Source organism: Chionomys nivalis, chromosome 19 (genome assembly GCF_950005125.1).
Source record: "Chionomys nivalis chromosome 19, mChiNiv1.1, whole genome shotgun sequence".
Lineage (NCBI taxonomy): Eukaryota > Metazoa > Chordata > Mammalia > Rodentia > Cricetidae > Chionomys > Chionomys nivalis.
In genome coordinates, this window is record NC_080104.1 from 49,219,020 (window position 1) to 49,233,143 (window position 14,124).

General features: G+C 44.0%; 1 protein-coding gene across 12 annotated transcripts in view; it reads left to right on the forward strand.

Annotated features, from left to right (window-relative positions):
- The window catches only part of Ank3 (ankyrin 3), a 445,234-nt gene that overhangs the window by 375,286 nt on the left and 55,824 nt on the right, over positions 1-14,124 (forward strand). For all 12 annotated transcript variants that reach the window (XM_057751281.1, XM_057751283.1, XM_057751286.1 and 9 more), the window contains 3 exons: positions 1,192-1,298; positions 6,200-6,424; positions 9,094-9,248. In XM_057751281.1, the coding sequence (XP_057607264.1) occupies positions 1,192-1,298; positions 6,200-6,424; positions 9,094-9,248 (487 nt within the window). The remainder of the gene's footprint in view (positions 1-1,191; positions 1,299-6,199; positions 6,425-9,093; positions 9,249-14,124) is intronic.

The following is a 14,124-nucleotide window of genomic DNA, read 5'->3' on the forward strand; positions in this document are numbered from 1 at the left end:
CAAAAGCCACCTGGGCAAACTCCAAACTCTGTATCTCCAGTTGTGTTTGTGTGTTTGTGTGGGTGTGTGTATGTGTGTGTGTGTGTGTGTGTGTGTGAGAGAGAGAGAGAGAGAGAGAGAGAGAGAGAGAGAGAGAGAGAGAGAGAGAGAGAACTCAAGTCTCCTGTCTCTACTTCCCATCTCTCTGTAGGGATGTTGGCATTACAGATGTATCTACTACATCTGACTTTTATGTGGGTTCCAGAGGTTGAACCCAGATCAGCAGGCTTGCGCAGAAGGACTTTTTACTGCTGAGCTATCCTTTCTGTTCTGAATGGCCACTTTAATTCAATCAAGTTTTTGTTGCAATGAGGCAAGTACTCTGGGGCTTCCTGAATCTTTGTTTGCAATCCTGGCATGATCTTTGGGTCCTTTTTCCACTATAAATTCTACATCTTCATCCACAATGAAACTGCGGGCAAGCTTGCACATGCTTGGTGGGATTTTTCTTGATAGGTTTTCAGCTTCCCTTCTCCAGAGCCCCACAGTGTAGCTCATGTCCTAAGAAGACGAGAGAGCATGCTCGAAGCTACCCAACCCTCCATCAGAACCTTCCTGGGCTTCGTCTTCTTCAGCAGCCGTCCTTGTAGACACAAACGCCTGTTCTGTCTACATTTACCGTGGGCAAACGTTCCAAGTTAGAAATGACAGAAAGTGAACCCCTGGCTTCCAGAGCTTCCACTCTCAGGCATTCCGCTCTCAATGTCCTTTGCCCTCTGCTTCTTCAGAGTTTCTGTATTTTCATCAGGCCTTCTTGGTGGGAGACTAGCCATGGCCCATAAGCATCACAGATATCAAGATCGAATCTGTATTTGGAGACTAGGAAGGATTTGGTAGTTGTAGGAATCATCTGAATCAGAAGTGAACTGTTGAAAAGCAAGCAAATTAATTTCTCAATGTTTCCTTTACCATATGGTTAATGGCAGGGTGCATTCTTAGGATTTCCAAATGAAATATTTTGTCACTACACTTTTTTTAAAATGTTCTTCTATACAGACCCTAATGTAGCCCTCACGAGCAGGATTTGCAAATTCTTGCTATTGAATATTACATTATCCAAGCTTACCAAGAAACCCAGATGTACGTTGTATGTATAAGGAGAACTGCTATCTTGGGCAGGTGGTTGATATCTGTCACTGTTTTATTTTTCAGCACCTAACATTCACAAGGGAGTTTGATTCAGATTCTCTTAGACACTACAGCTGGGCTGCAGACACCTTAGACAATGTCAACCTGGTCTCAAGCCCCGTGCATTCTGGGTAAGTGCTCGCACGTCATCTCTCCTTATTCCATTCCACTCACATTGTACTTATTAGTTAGCGTTATCCATGCCTGTTGAAAACTTCCATCTATCCATGAACATATTCACCTTGGAAATAAATGCTCATTTGTGAGAGTGTGTGGTTTGCCTTTGTAAATCAATTAGTAAGTACTTTGGGGGACAAGTCTGTCTGTGCTTATTCTTAAAAGTAGAGGATCAGAAAACAGCTGATGCAGTACTGATACAACAAAATTTCCTAGCCGTTATGATCTTTTGAGATTCTTTAAAATTCTCTTTCAATGAAAAAGGTTTAAAGCCAAGTTATTTTTCTTAATTTATTTTCTCAAATGAGGCTTTTTAAAATATGTATCTGATTTTTCTTCCCTATGGAAATATTAAATGTAGAGCTGTGGAAACAGTGCAGTCAGTAAAGTGTGAGGACCTGGGTTTAGTTCCCAAGGCTCACACCTGTCATCTCAGGAAGGGAGAGGGTCGTACAGACAGGCAGATTATTGGGGTCTGTAGGCCAGTTGCCCTAGCCTAATGGCTGAGTTCCAAGTCAGTGAGACTTAGCCTGAGGGATAGCACAAAGTTGATCTCTATGCAGAAGCACCCTTAGCCACATACACATACACACAGGAGCATGGCCAACCAAATGCACATACACACAGGCGCATACTCAGCCCCTTGCATATACACAGAGGACCACATTCAACCACAGGCACAGGTACACAGGACCACACTCAACCACATGCATACATGATCATACTCAACCACATGCACATACACACAGGAGCATGTCCAACCAAATTCACATACACACAGGCACATACTCAGCCCCTTGCGTAAAACAGATGATCACACTCAACCAACCACATGCACAAGTACACAGAACCACATTCAACCCATGCACATACACACAAGAGCAAACTCAACCACATGCACATACACACAGGAGCATGCCCAAACTACATGCACCTGTACACTTGAACATGCCCAACTACATGCACCTGTACACTTGAACATGCCTAACTCAGCTCTTTGCATATACACAGAGGACCACACTCAACCACATGCACATGTACACGACCACACTCAGCCACATGCACATACACACAAGAGCACACTCAACCACATGCACATACACACAAGAGCACACTCAGCCACATGCACATACACACAAGAGCACACTCAACCACATGCACATACACACAGGAGCACACTCAACATCTGTGACCACATGCAACGACACACACAAATGTGCACATCTGTGCACACAAACATCCAATGAATTATAGATTCACTTCACTAACTGATCCAGTGTCCCTGTGAGCAATGTACTCTGTTGTTTTCAGTTTCCTCTCATTTGATATCAGAGCCCATATTAATCGATGATTTGTTTTATGACATTACCATTTTTAAAAAGCTTGAAAGCGTCTGGCTGACTTTGGCACCTTCTACATTCCAGAAATAAAAATTGCAATTGTTAAAATTAGGAAAAAGAAATGAATCTTAAGAGAAAATAGAGAAATCTACTTTGAAAATGTTACAGCACCAATGTCTGTACCCCAGCAGTGCTGATAAGAACCTCATCAAAGGGTTCCTCATCCCTGTCTCGTGGCAGAAGACTGGATGGTGACCTGCTGTGACAGTGACCTGATAGCCAGTGTGCTTTCCCATGCTGGAACCTTTAGTCGGTAATTCACTGTGAGGTAACTGATAACCATAGAAATGGGAGAAAAATGATGGCTAAAATATTAAGTACTAAGCTAGCAAGATGGCTTAGTGGAGAAAGCACTTGGGCAAATACCCACTTTGTCCATTTAAAGCCTGATGAGGGAGCAGCAACTAGACTCCAGCATTCCTAAAGAGAGATAGGAGACAGCCAGAATTCCTGGAAACTGGCTGGCCAACTGACCTGGCATTGGCCGCAGTGAACAACAATGAACCCTGCTTCAAACAGGTGGAAACTGAGGCCCAGCAGCCATGGCTGTCCTTTGACCTCTCCGTGTGCACTTTGGCACAGGCACACACATGTGCACACACACACACAGGAACCATACATATATGTTACAAACATGCACACAATACACACACATTAAAATAATGAATGCATTAGGGTATATTTCTTTAATTTCTCTGGAAGACAGCCATATACACAGCAAATGCAATGACAGCCAGAGAGGGAGAAGTCCCACTTGGAAATTCCAAACCCTGATGCCAGGGTCTGAGGACCGTGTTCTACAGCAGCTAAGGCAAACTTTCGTCGCAGGCTGTCCCACAAATGCTAAGTGCCGTGGTTTCATTTCCTGAGTTTTTCCTTTTGCGTGTCATTGACATTGTCTGTTGCTTGCTTCTAATGACCGTACATTAATTTCTCCCATTTGCTTTCTAAATTATTTTGCAGCTACTCGTCTCCGCTGCCTCAGTATGACTCAAGGTGATAACTGTGTCCTTTGTGTCCTTTTCATTTATGTGACTTCCCCCAGTTAGATGGCGTCAGTGTCTGTAGAATGTCCGCACGCGTCACCCTGTCGTTTGCGTAACTAGACGCCTCTGCGTAGCCGTCGCGGGGTCATTCATGGCACTCGTGAACATAATCTGAGCAGCAACACGATAGAGAGATTTTGAAGCATTAACCTTTGTGTGTTTCTCTTTATGGCTACAGCTCGTGTTGCATGTCGTTTCGGTTTTGCTCAGATCTTGTACAGAATGAGTGTGGAAAATGAATCCCTGTGTTCCACAGTGCCACCGATGGCCTGCCTAGCCGACTCCCATCTTCCCTCCATCTGTTAGCTCTTTGAAATTAGAACCATAAATGGCTGCAAGCCACACCCAATGCACCATGTATTCTGCAGTGTCTTCCAGTTTGTCATTCAGATCCTCTGAGCTATTCACTCCATTCACACTGATAATCTTTGTAGCTGGCAGTCTTATACTGGCCCCCCAAAACCTTCCTCTGCTACCTTCAGACCACTCAACTGATGGCACCCTGCACCCCTGTTTGCACGTCCATTTATTAGTCTCGGTAGCCAAGTGCTGTTTCTAAGCACACGAAGGGAAATTTTGCCCATAGACGGATTCAGCTGACATTGCCATGTGTTTGCCATGTGCTGGGACTATGCTGGGCACTGCAGATCACATGGTGAATACGGCAGCCCAATCTGAAAGTGCTGTCTGCTTTGTTGAGGCTCTGCTGTGGTCAGTGCAGCACCCCAATCCAGGCGAACGCTCCAGTGTGCATTTGCACTAGCACGAGCACGATTTCAAGCCCAAGTTCGTGCTGCGTCCTTCCTCATACACCTCGCGGTAATAGATCTTCACCCCCAATTACACAGAAACCTGAGACTTTTGTCCTATTGTCTTGTCGTAGTGCCTTTGTTATTGAAGGAAATCACCTGACGCTCATGTGGACACACACACAGTAAATAATAGATGTGTATCTTAAAAAGTTAAGTACTTCAGAACAGTTTCAGAGGAGCCGCAGGCCATTTTGTATTGGAAATAATTCATGTGGAAGTCTGGATGGTAAATGGAAGCAGATAACCATTTTCGTTGAGGAGAGAGGGGAGACTGTTTTTATTGTCTCCTTATTTTTGAGATGGCCTTTCCCTCTCCTGACTTGAATATTCTAGAAGCAAAAGCCTCTCAAGATAGCTAGACTAATAGTAAGCACATGAAACAACAGAGAGAAAAAAAAATAGTTCAATTCAAAACCCAAGCAAAAGGTGAGTGCACTTCCCTGGCGAGCAGTTGATAAAGGAAACACTCAGTCCAAGAACTCTCTCCACCCATTGGCTCTCTCAGTCCAGTTTGTTGAGGATGTCTTCCTTGCTAGGAAACCCACAGATACATAGGGGCTTCAGGCCTGTTGGCAGGATGTTAGCACCATGCTTAGATAATTATATAGAAAAGAATGTTGATGGATAGGAATATTTTCTTAAAATAGTACCATAGGGAGCCGTAGTGCTTGCTGAGGATCACTCCCTGGTGCTACTTGAATTGTGTGTCTGTTTTCAGCTCTAAAATTTAGCGCGTAAGGGTATGTTTGCATTGCCATCTGTCTGTTGGTTTCATGTTTACAAAAGTGCCCATCACCATCAGAAAAAGCCTTCCACTGATATAGCTACATGCAGGCAAAATATTTTCCTTATTAGCTTTGACCTAAAGGCCGATGACAAATATAGACACCCCAGGAAGTAATGTTTAAGTTCTACTTCTGTTACCCCGCAGCATATTCAAATACAGGTGATTTTAATTAGCATTTTAGCCTCTATCTTTTAAATGGTTATTGAAAAGATTTAATCCCTTTCCAGCAAAATCTCAGCAAATCTAAAGTCGTCTGCTTTTCTTTTTCTATTTCATCTTCGTAAGTGTGAAGGGTGTTGGTACGAGTGATTTGTCCCTTTGTCTCACAAGCTGTGTGTTATGCTACGCTGTGGAGTTCCATCCAACGTGTACTGGAGTGAGGTCCCATAAATAGGTTAGGGGAGAAACTAGATAGAGTGAAGATGTGGCCCTTGACTGTCTCCTAAGCCATCCTCAAAGGCTACAGAAAATGGTGGGTTTGTTTTTTTTTTAATCTGTGTTCCTCTCATAGATCATCTCAATTCCAACTTGAAGAATAGTCCCGTTCCTTCTCTGTGCCGTAGTGTTGTACCCATGGTGATTTCCTTGCCTCCCAGGAGGGAGCTTCCTTCCACCGAAACCCAGTTGCCTTTCGGTCTTGACCCTGAGTGTGAGCTCCGTGCACGTCTGATGTGACCCCACAGTAGTGGCTTCCAACGTTGTGTTAGAGAAGTCACGCCAGCTGCCCTTTTCCATACATTTAACTTGAGTTTCAAACGCTCTGCCAAGTTGACTTCTGTCAGTGATGGTATCTGATCTTTCCCTCCACAGATTTCTCGTTAGCTTTATGGTGGATGCGAGAGGGGGCTCCATGCGAGGAAGCCGCCACCATGGGATGCGGATCATCATCCCCCCACGCAAGTGTACGGCCCCCACCCGCATCACCTGCCGCCTGGTAAAGAGACATAAACTGGCCAACCCACCCCCCATGGTGGAAGGAGAGGGATTAGCCAGTAGGCTGGTAGAAATGGGTCCTGCGGGGGCACAATTTTTAGGGTAAGTCTCCCCAGTTTTATTTTGGCCCTCTCATCATGTCTTTGACTTTCCTTTAGTCCTTGCTAACTCAAGACATTAACTCTGAAAAAAAAAAAAAACGGGGACTTGGGTGTGGTGTCAAAGGTCACCAAGGTGACCGTGCTGCATTATAGGCTGTGGGTTCTTTAACTCAGTCACTGGCCAAGGCACTTACTAACCAAGAAGCATGCTTGCTGCCCAATGGGTGTGTGGCTTCCTGCGGCCTTCCACAGAAGTCAAGGCAACAACCTTAGAAAATATTACAGGTTGGGTTGCTGGCACCTCACTGCCTAGATGGCTACCTTGCGGACACATCTCTTTCAAAATAATTCTGAGAGCTATATCCCCCTGGGGTAGGGTATTTTCCAAGAAGGCAAACTGAATTTTGCTTCATTGTCTGAGGTGGCACTTGGCAAGGCAGGCAGGCTCTGTCGTGACGGACAGCGTGTTCACAATCTCCCCTCTTGTTTCTCTTCCTGCTGCATGGATGTTACGCAGTAAACTGCACCTACCCACCCATCCTCCCCCTGTAAATGAGGGCGAGAGCTTGGTTAGCCGAATCCTGCAGCTTGGGCCTCAAGGAACAAAATTTATTGGGTAGGACCTTCATAGACAAGATCAGAATGTCTACAATTTTTCCTTTCCATTTTCAATTTTTTTTTCTGTCACGCCCATGGTCTTATTCTTGTCTTCCGTTTGTTCTTTTTCTTTCTTTCTCTCTTTCTTTTGTTTTCTTCTTTATGCTTTCAGTCGATGTATGTCACTGAAAGGCAGCTCCCATAGTGGCTTGACTTATTGTGGCACTGCCGCTACCTTGTGCTTTCGAAGCATGTGGGACTCACCGCAAGCATTCTGCTGACCTTGTGCATCTGTCACCCCCCTTTGATTTGAAATGTTTCTTCTCTGTGTACTTATTAAGGCTAGACCGACTGTCTTGTTTTAACCAGAGTAAGAGAAGGTATTTGCAGGCTTTGAATCAATGTTTGCCACAAGTGCCGTGTGTGTGCGTGCGTGCTTATGTGTGTGTGTATATCTGTGGGTGTGATTAGACCTAGAAGGCACTTATGGTACAGTGTAATCTTTGTGGGTTTTGTGAAGCAAAAGAGATCAATGAGTAAGATAATTTTGAATGTGCCAAGAACACAAGATCTTTAAGGAAATGTGATTGGGGGCAGCCGGGATGTTCTGTTGAGTTGTCGAGTGTCTTTCGTCTCGGTTAGGCGGAAATGTGTCATTGTTCGTTTGCCTTTCTGACTGTGTTTGCCTTGGCAGTCTGCATGAAAAGCCTGTTATGAATTGTCCTGCTTGGCTGTCACCTTGGTCAAAGATCCTGCTTATACCTTCTCAACAGCATTGTCGAGTGGCCTACACAAAGCCACAGGGATAGTATTGGACACATTAACCTGCAAAGATTGTATCTTGTTCTCGAAAAAAAACAAGTGATGCCTAATGTCTAATTATGAAGTACAGTTGAAAATGATGGGAAATTTCTTACTAACACTGTTAACACTGAGAGGAATATTTGCTCCTGTTTTTAACCTGTGAAAGAATAAAGGCATTATAAAAATTTATAATGATCTTGGCCAAAAGTAAAATCATTGTATCCATCAGTCTCGTTTTAAATGAATACTTTTATTAAGTAACCAGATCTTCATGTTTTATTTGTGGTTTTGATCTTTACGACAGCCTCTCCTCATGCTCTGCCTACTGAAGCCTGTATTTGCTGCTACCGCGTGTCTATAGACAGCTAGGTTAAGGCAGGTTGCGTACAACCTCTCCAGAGAACAATGATACTGTCTGTTAAGCATCACCCGAGAAAGCTGCACAGTCCAACTACATGAACTGTGTGGGATTGTGGTCTGCTCACTTCCATCCATCTTTTTACCCATAATTCTGTCAAACCTGACGAAATGATCTCCCGTGAGTTGATTGGCAATCTTCAACCTGCAGCCATTCCCCTTCATTCGTTTGTGCAAAAGGACACTGTCAAGAGTTAACACCTTCCTATGACAATTTCAGGCTGGCATGTGCTCTTCTGGAATGTTCCAGTATCCCCAGATAGGTGGTAGTCAGGTCAGGCAATGAGGCTACCCATTACCTATTCCCAAATGGAACAACCAGAGAAACTGTCTTAGCCACAAAATCATACAAACTGTTGGAAGGACTGGATTATGACAGTATAATGTCTGCTTTATTGCTGAGAGGAAAAAAATTAGAGAAATGACCTTCACAATTTTTTTTAAAGAAGTGACTGTGTCCTTTTAACTCATTAGCATCTCGTATTATATAATGTACCTATTATGTGTTTTATTTTTTTAAAAAATGGACCACCTTTCTTTCTTTATGGCCTATTTTAGTCATGTCTAATTCCTTCCCTCAAATTACCTATTTATGTGTTTAATCTCCCCCACTCAATTTGACGCCTAACATACAGTAGGCCTTCAAGAACCATTTGTGAATGAATGATGGCATGTTCTTGGGCTTGGAATATTATTTAATCAGCAATGATTCTGCAGCTTTGAGACCATTCCCAACCCAAATGGCACCTCTGATTTCCAACTCAGTACTGTTAATGAGACTTTTTTTTTAGTATTCTGCTATAGAGATGTTTAATTTGACGCAAAAAAATCCGGTGGCTTCTTGTTTTCTAGCCCTGTCATAGTGGAAATCCCTCATTTTGGGTCCATGAGAGGAAAGGAGAGGGAACTCATTGTTCTCCGGAGTGAGAATGGGGAGACCTGGAAGGAGCACCAGTTTGACAGCAAAAATGAAGACCTCACCGAGCTACTGAACGGCATGGATGAAGGTAACGATATAGCGATACTCCTTCATTTCCGCGGATGTGGACAGGCAGAAAGCAAGTGTCGTGTGGTTGAAGGGCTACTTGAGGATCACATGATGCAGAATTCAGGGTCTTCAGCATCTACTTCTCCTTTCCATGCCTAAGGCATGATTTTATCTGACCCTACTACATTCCCAGCACCACCACGGTTTAGACGGACAAACACCCACATGGTTCCAAATTTCTTGGTTTTTCCAAGACCTAAGAAGGCTTTTTTTTTTCTTCGTTAAAAGAGTAACCTGGTGTGGGGGTGGGGTGGGGAGCATCAGATGGGAGTATATATATTTGCCTACAGCATTAGCATTTACAGTATATTTTTGGAACTTTTGTTCCATTTTCTCTTAACTTTTTTCAGCATATTTCAGGATTTTTTTTTATTCTCTCTTGTGCCATAATGGTGTTTTAAAAATAAATGTCAAAACTTATTGGTATCTGTATGTTTTGATGTCTTATTCTTTGAGTTGGTGAGGCTAGTGTGTGGCTACAGGTCTCCTTCCCACACATCCCTTCTTTTGGGGAGTGTCTGGAGGCGTTAAGATAGGATTTCCTGTAGCCCAGGTAGTAGCAATGAACTTGAACACTTGACCCTCCTGCCTTGGCCTTCTCAGAGCTAAGATTACAGTTGTGTGCCACCCGTGCCTGACTCACACACCTTCTTGAGGTTTGGTGATGCTTAGAAGTGTGTGTTTTTCTTTCTAAGTGTTGGGTACCAATTGGCTTTAAGAACACACATTTGATGCGGTTTTCTTTGAGACGTGACTCAAGAAAAGCGAGAGGCCTGGCTTGTGAAAGGGTGCTGTGTAAAGAAATCCCAGTTAGTGACAGCGACTTCATTTCCTAATTGGTACAGATTCTACAGCTGTTTTACGTCACAGTGACAATCTGGTCCATAAAATCAAAATCGAATCTTTCATTGTTTTGTTGGCTGTGTTTGGAATTCACCGACTGGGGTCTCTTGTGAGTTTAGACTGTGGACCATGGAGGTATTCAGACTTGGGGAGTTTAAAGAATGATTGAGCAAGTGCCTGGACCCCTGTGAGCCTAGAAATGGAAATTGTTCTCGTTATTTTTATAGAGTTACCATTAAGATGAATAAGTGATTTTGTGAAACCCTTAGGAAATATAATCCTTTTCATAAATATCAGTTATTGACGCCATTGTTTTCACCTGTAGGAAAAAAAGTGCCATACCAAAAATTTGGTATAGGATAGAGTCACCACCAACTATGCAATTTAAAGATAAGATGCCTATACACCAAGGTTGGGTCTATTTTTAAAAAAAAAGAAAAAAAGCCTTTTCATGTAGAAGTTCCAAAAGAAAGCATAGCGCACAAGTTCAGAAATCGTATTCTTTATTTCTTTATCATTATTATTATTTTATCTGTATGAGTATTTTGCCTGTATGTGTGTCTGTGTACTACATGTGTGCTTGGTCCCTGAGGAGGTGGTGAGTCCCTCCATGGGTGCTGGGAATTGAACCTGGGTCTTTCACAACAACACTTAACCACTGAGCCAACTCTCCAGCCAAATCTTATTCTTACCTAACAGACCACAAAAGGGACATCCTTCGAACCCAAGTGACTTACCCAGCTTGCCTTGCCAAGCAGAAGGGAGAGGGCTGAAATCTCTTGTGCCTGTCTTAGAAGAGTTACAGCTATAGCCCTCTTGTTTTCAAAACGATGTCCCAGGAGAAAGAAGACAAGTGGAAAATTCTAGATTTAGACTTCTAGATTTAGTCCAGATGAGATTTGGTCAAGATTAAATCCAGAGCAGTCCTTGTCGGTCAGTGATACACTAAATGAGAGTAGACTATCCAAAGTGTGTACAAATGCTGCCAGGCAGATAGAGTTTCTGGACTACATTCTTAAGATCAGGTAAACCTTCGGTTCCATTTCACACGATGAAAGGGAAAGGTAGACACTTCCGCGTTTAAAGAGTCAAGCGCTAGAGCCCATTGGACCAAGATGTTCAGAGTAAAATTTTGGTCATGTATTAAATATAATAGAATAGAGGGAGTCCAACACATTTATAACTGAGGCTCAGTTATTAGTTCATCTGATTTCATACCAGCCTCAAGTCTCTCCACTTCCCATCACTGTTCTGGTCCCCAGAGATAATTCATTCTCTCTAGATTCTTCCTCTACCCAAAGCTGCTTAAAAATGGGAATCAGTCTGAGTTTTGGTTTTGGTTTTGTTTTTGAAGTCAGCAAGTCCTTTTCTTTCTTTCTTTTTTTTTTTAAAGATTTATTTATTATGTATACAACTTTCTGCCTCCATTTATACCCACACACCAGAGGAGGGCGCCAGATCTCCCTACAGATGGTTTGAAGCCACCATGTGGTTGCTGGGAATTGAACTCAGGACCTCTGGAAGAGCAGACAGTGCTCTCAACCACTAAGCCATCTCTCCAGCCCCAGAAAGTCCTTTTCATTGAAGATTCAACTATAGACTAAGTTGTCCCAAGGAAATGGAGCTGAGGACCTGGCAGGAGATCCGTGCCCGGAACTCCTCCAAACCCTCCCGAGGAGGCAGTGCTGCATAGGTAGATGCCAGCTACCTGGCATGAATCAGGTGATGCCCCTGGTGAAAGAGAAATATTGTCAGGGTCCCACCCTCAGGGGTCAAGAGCATAGCTTCGCTCTGTGTTCCTCCCAGTCCTTGCTGACAGCTGTTAGTGAGATAAAAAGCAACACGCGAAATAGAACAACCAACCATTCAAGATTTCCTTAGATAATTAAATCAACCCCACTGTGCCTGTACTCAACCCAACAGTTTCTCCAGGCAGAATAGTGTCATACATGGTCTATGGCCGGTGACAGCACCTACCCCCTAACATATGCTTACTATTAATGTCTCCCTTTAATGCTCCCTTCTTCATAAGTACGTTCCATGTATTATTTTAGTCTATATTTAAATAGTCCATCTTCTCCATGCGATTGTCTGGAAATATTAATACCCATGTATTTTTTAATTAATTTATTTTTTTATTAAAATTTCCCACCTCCTCCCCCCATCTTAGTCAATATTCCAGTCTCCAGTTCTTACTAGGCGGGCAATTGTGGGGGCTGGGGTGATGCTCAGTGGACAAATGCTTGCCATGCAAACATGGGCGCCAGTGTTTGGATCCTAGAGCCCCCTAAAAGCTGCCCAGCCCTGGCAGTTGCCTGCAGTCCCAGCACTCAAGAGACAAAGATGGGAGTCCCAGAGGCAAACTGGCTAGTTCCAGATTTAGCAAGAAACCATCCTTCAAGAAACCCTTCCTTCAGGGAAGATGCCAGACCTCAGCTTCAGGCCTCTACATGCACAAACAATCAAACACATACATATGCCAAAAGAAAAATAAAAGACTTGTAACTATCAGATAGGCTTTATTGTTTTAACACACACAGAGTTTTCTCATGCATACAAAAGTGATTGGTAGAACAACTTCAAGGAACCAGAGGTCTGAGTAGGGGCATAATTTTCCCAGTTCGAAAGTGACCTTGGCGCCATGGTCCACGGAAGTCATCAAGGCCAAAATTCCCATCCTGGCCTCACCACTCACTGCCGTGTGGCTGTAACCAGTCTCTCTAATGTTCATCTAAATGCGCCTTGTGAGGATGCCTTGTGGGTGGCTCCCGGGTGGTGGATGCGGTGGATGCACTGGTACGCATGCAGTTCTTACAGAGATGTCTGTGCAGAACCGCTCACTCATGTAACCATGCTCAGAGTCACGGCCGCCACACATGCTGTGCATAGATGGTCTGACACTGGCCTAAGGACAAAGGGGCTTGTTTCCCCCATTTGTTCAATGCTATCGTTTGCAAGTCAAGCTATCTGCCTGTAGGAGTTCTGTCTCCCAAGTGAGCACTGTTTGCAGACGCACAGACAAGGTCAAGTGCTTACCACTACCCAGTCAAGAAGTAGTCAACAGATGTAGATCTTCAAACCCTCGCCTCTTCCCTACCCAGTTAGTAGCCTTTCTGTAATGTACATGTTCGCCTCTATATATTCTCAAATGGAGCATGCTTGTTGTGAAGGTTGCTTTGAATTCTTGTCCTGAGAGGACTGGAAATCACCCAAGAAGCTGAGCACTCAGCCACATTTGGGAGGTATTATTTTTAGGCTCTAGGCTTGCCTGTGAGAGAACCTTCCCTCCCCCGTTAGGTGCCCTCAAAGTGAGTGGCACCATTCCCTGGATTGGGGTCTTGGATTGTATCAAAAGAGAAAGCTAGCTGAGCACAAATATTCACCGTTCCAGCTTCCTGGGTGGATAAGACTGCTTTAAGGTCCTGTTACTATAAATTAACCCTCCCCTAATGATTAAACTCTACCCTTAAACTCTGAACCAAAATAAACCCTTACGTGTGTGTGTTTGTGTGTGTGTGTCCATCCTAGACAAGGCCATTGGGTGTGCAGTTCTATCACTTTACACCTTATTACCTTGAGACAGGGTCTCTCATTGAACCCGGAGCTTTCCCCTTTACCCGTAGACTTAAGTGACCAGCAAGTCCCAGCTCCCCTCCCGTCTCCACTCCCATCCCCCTACCTCCAGACTGCAGTACTGGGATTGTATAAGCATGCCAGGCCATGTAAGTGGGTACTGGGGATCCAAACTCAGGTGGTCATGCTTGCACCGAGCCGCCTTCCCTGGCCCCTATTCCTATGATCTTTAAGCAGGCCAGAGCATCAGTGGTTGAGCAGGCGTGTTAGCCGAGCTGTGGTGAGACAGTGTTTGTCTGGGTGTGGGGAACCTGCCCTTTCCAACTCGGCTTGCAGGTGGCAGAAGCAGTTTTTATCTCTGGCAGCAGACAAAGATCTTATCTATGTAGATGCTGCAGATGGGCAAGCAAAATCCCCAC